This window comes from Anguilla rostrata, chromosome 9 (genome assembly GCF_018555375.3).
Source record: "Anguilla rostrata isolate EN2019 chromosome 9, ASM1855537v3, whole genome shotgun sequence".
In the NCBI taxonomy this organism is placed as follows: Eukaryota; Metazoa; Chordata; class Actinopteri; order Anguilliformes; family Anguillidae; genus Anguilla; species Anguilla rostrata.
In genome coordinates this window covers 35,537,468-35,542,166 of record NC_057941.1, presented here as the reverse complement: position 1 = coordinate 35,542,166, position 4,699 = coordinate 35,537,468, and the positions used below count along the sequence as shown (strand labels likewise).

At 47.0% G+C, this 4,699-nt stretch overlaps 1 protein-coding gene across 2 annotated transcripts in view; it reads right to left on the bottom strand.

The window, feature by feature from the left end:
- Window positions 1–763: 763 nt before the first annotated feature.
- The window catches only part of LOC135263681 (transcription factor COE1), a 147,919-nt gene continuing 143,983 nt past the window's right edge, over window positions 764–4,699 (bottom strand). For both annotated transcript variants that reach the window (XM_064351990.1, XM_064351989.1), the window contains one exon: window positions 764–1,450. In XM_064351990.1, coding sequence (XP_064208060.1) covers window positions 1,419–1,450 — 32 coding nt within the window. In that variant the 3' untranslated portion in view covers window positions 764–1,418. The remainder of the gene's footprint in view (window positions 1,451–4,699) is intronic.

Below are 4,699 nucleotides of genomic sequence, written 5' to 3'. Positions count from 1 at the left end.
TTAATTAATCTGGATTCCTTCTCTCCCCCCTGTGTCTCCTCTGACAGGCAGAGTTTGGGAACTATTTCTTGGAGAGGCCTTCAAACACACAGTGCGCTCAGACGGCGGTGTGAGGACGTGAAACAGAGCGCGTGCCGGCGGAATGGAAGAACGAGCTCGCTTTGGAGAATGGCGACTTGACGCGTTGAAGGACAGCGCCATCCAGCATCACACATAACGAATGACCTTCACTCTCATTTTAAATGTCAACAGGGTGACATTCTTTAGGAAAAAAACAAAAAAAAAAACATATATTTTCATTATAAATAAATACCAATTTAAAAAATAGGCTAGATTTAAATACACAATGCATTGGCATTGCCTTCTGTTAAGACACCAGACAGTGATAGTAGGTTCTTTAGGGCTTATTGGCAAGAAGACTAGCCCCGGATAAAGCCAGTGTTGGACTACAGATTGCTCGGGCGACACATTGCTGAAAGCGTCATAACGTGGCACTTATCGCCGATGTTCTCAAACGAAAGGCTTCACAAGCTCGTTTTATGGCCGCTGTTTGTTTCTGTGGGGTTTATAGGCGTCGAAGGCGAAATGAACACAAAAAAAAAAAAAAAAAAATCTCACGAAACAGAATGGCTACGAGTTGCTGTGTTGGCAATTCGTCCGTCATCGGCATGTGGCTGTCGGGGAGCTCCACGCGCACGGAGACTACCAATGACCTCAGAGATCGGCTCGTATCACGCACCGCGAAAAACGTGGATGCTTAAAACTACGGTGGGCGCCTGCTCTGCACAGCTGAGAGTGATGTCACAATCCCCTCCCGGACATTCCGGCAACTCCGCCACAGGGCTCTCCTCCATGCCTACGGCATTCCGTAATGCATGCTATCGTTTCCATGGCTACGCCTCAGTAAGCTTCTCTTTCTGCCTTTAACACCACTCTGACAGACTTCATAAATAAATACAACTCTAATGGGCATCCTTTGTGTATAGTACAGCTATTAAAAATGGCCGATCACAAATGCTTTCTCAGAGAAAAGAAAATACGCAACAAAAATAAGCAAATGGAAAGGCATACCTTTTCCAGGAAAAACTAAAACAAACAAACAAAAAAAAAAACAGGAAATGACCCTTCTTATAGTCGGCACAGGAGACAACAGGCTAGTTTGTGGCCTTCACATCTTCACATTACCCATTCCTCCAAAAAAGTGTACAACAATGGTTATAAATTTAAAAAGCAGGTAAAGTTGCTGTGATTGTTCTTTTTTGTTCAAATGTGACTTCTTAAAAAAAAAAAAAAAGAAAGAAAAATCAAGGCCTGAGTTAGACTTCATTTCTTCAATGGTTTGATTCGATCCAGATCCAGAGTCTTGGAACTCAAACCCACGTAGTCGAACGTGCTCTTCTTCTACGATCCAAAATCCTCTACATGGGAGGAACGATCATCCCAGGGATCACTGTACAGGAGAACAGAAAGGACAAAATCAGTTGTGATCCTTTTTAAAAAATGTGTACCTAGCAATCCTTCAACATGTAACACAATGTCAATTCACATCAGAAGGGAAAACTGAAATCAATTGAATAACTAATGAAGTCAAGCCAAGTAAATGGCTAATAAAGGCCACATTACAACCTTTTATGCAACAATGAACAATGTGTATGAGAAGTACAGGACTCACAGGATTACTGCTGTCTGCTGACCTTGGCCTTTTAACCCTTCACAAATAAGTGATTAGAGTGTTTAATGAACAAGTGTGTCTTACTAAAACTGGAACTTGACTGAGATTGAAACTCAAACGTCCAAGGTGAGGCAGGATGAAGAGAAATGAAAGTCCACAGATGAGAGAGCGATTTTATTACATGAAAATAATGACTAATTATAACAAACCGTTTTTTTTGTGTTAGGCTCAGATATGACCTGCCTCCAGTTTGAGTACAAATAAATTTACCTAGCTGACCAAATAAGGACGTTGATTTCAAAAACTTTAAAAAAAAAACTTTGTTGTTTTCATTCTGGTGTGGGGCTGTGCTACATCAGATCGGATCTGTGGCATCTCTGCTGTTTACAGTCCCTCTGACGTATGAAACATACACCCAGTCCTGTCATGGTCTCACACACACCCACAGACACACCCACACACACACACACACAGACACACCCACACACACACATGCACACACACACCCACACACGCCCGGTCCTGTCATGGTCTCAGACACACACACACACACACACACACACGCCCAGTCCTGCATGCCACACACACACACACACACACACACCACACACCACAGACACACCCACCACAGCACACACACACACACACACACCCCAGGTCCTGTCATGGTCTCAGACACACACACACACACACACGCCCAGTCCTGTCATGGTCTCAGACACACACACACACACACACACACACACACACACACACACACACACACACACACACACACACACACCCACAGACACACACACACACACCACACACCACACACCAGACACACACACACACACACACACACCCAACGCATGCACACACACACACACACACACACCCAGTCCTGTCATGGTCTCAGACACACACACACACACACACACACACCCACACACACACCCGGTCCTGTCATGGTCAGCCACTGATAGATTAAGGTGTGCTGGTGGGGATCTCTGCTTTAATGTTCATCCCTTAGAAGCTAAAAAACTGCTTATTACTGCAGTTTGAATTGACGTAATTTTACTGCTGCTGACAAACAGAAAAACAGCAGGACAGTGCCTTTGGAGGTTTCCCTATACCTTCCACACACACACACACACACACACACGCACACATACATACATACACACACACACACACACACAGACACACACCACACACCCATACACGCATGCGCACAATCACAAACTCACCACAAACACACACACCACATTCAGATTGTTCACACAAGCCATGCACTCACGCACAAATTGCCCACTCACACACTCACATTAGGACCAGGCTGAAAAACTTCAATCCTAATATTTACAGACTTTCAAAGGATAAATGGCTGCTAAAATGGCACTTTTACTAAGTGTGTGACAACACACAAAGTGGCACAGCCGTCGAAAAGCCAGCCTTCTGACCCAAAGGGCTGCACATTCCAAGTTTTGTCAATTAAACTCATTTGCTTCATTAACTATCCAGCTACATAAAGCAAAAGCTATGTTTAAGTAAAAAAGAAAGGTATGAGAGTAGTCCTCCTTAAGGATGCAAATAAATAACGTGAAACCCAACACAGCCAGTGAGGATTTTTCACAATGTGATACTGCGAAAAACTGCAGGTTAGCATTCTGTCTCCTATCAAGCACACACAGTTCAAATCTGAAAAGGAGACAGCATGTTTGATCACACCGCAGTGCTGTGTCATCATAAAAATGATTTTAAAAGCAGCACGAAACGGAAATGCCGGCACGCTGTGGACGTAAGGCTTGCGTCGACAGATCTGGCCTTTGGGAGACGGCACAACGTGCTGTGTTGTCGACGTCGCTGTTGACGACACGCTGATCCTCCACGGCAATATCGCCCGCTAATCCTGCGCCGCCGATGCCAGGAGAGCAGTGCCTCCACACGAGGGGGGGGTGGGGGTGGTTTGGGGGTTGGTTGTATCGATCGTCAAGGGCTACCTCGCGATTGCCGTTTCTAACCCCCCCCAACCCCCCCTCCTCCCTCCCCCAACACGCCATAAATGTCTCGCCAGACCAGGCGGGCTGATGGGTTTGGGAAGAGGGCAAATTAAATTACTGGCAGGATACCTCCTGAGTTGTGAAAATAAAATATCTAGGCATGGGTGCACCAGAGGAACAATCTACTCCACTTAGGACAGCAGTCTGGAGGATGGCTGTAGAGCCGCTGGAAGGCTCCTAGGGGGCGCTCACCCCCAAGGCAAACACGCCCTCTAGACCAGAGGTGGAAAGTCCAGGGGTCAGAAAGTCCTGCCAATGTGCTTCTTCCACCCATGAACTCAGCCAGCTGACTCTAGCTCACTCTAGGTTTCATTCTACCTCCTGGCTGAAGAACTGTGCTAATTAGCAAATCCAGTCGATTGGAACAAAATACAGTAGGAGGGACTTTTACTTTTCGAACCTGGACTTTCCTACTTCAGCTCTAGACCCTGTCACTAACACCTGCCCCGTTTATCACCTCTGCCTTTGTCACGAGAAGGGCGCAGGGGTTTCAGAAGAGCCTGCAGGATTCTGGAGTTCCTATAAACCCGATGGAAGCCGGTGTCCCTCAGGCTGAAGGGTTCCGTGTTCCAAGTGTACCGCAGGGGGCGCTAACGGCTCTGAACCGCTACGGCGCGGACGTCCCGCGGGGACCACACCTCACGGCTCAGCCCGCTCCCCGGGGGGCACTGACGTTTGGGTCAGAGGGGTGTCCCGTTCATGATACCTCAGCCCATTCCCATTCCCATTCCAGCACACCCCATGTACAGCGGTGTCCTCTGAACCCCCCACCAATCCTGGCCATGTTATATGTGTGTGCCACAGTTCGGCAGGGGAATGTTCACCAGAACAAAACAAAAATTCAGGAGTGAAATTGAATAAGCAGGCCAGCATGGAGCAATATGTTCCTTTCGCGCAGTTTTTCTGGCGTTTGAACCCGGCTCTCTTGCCAAAATGTGGATGCGCAGGTGTTTGGGCTCTCTGGCTCTGTGCAAAGAAACAA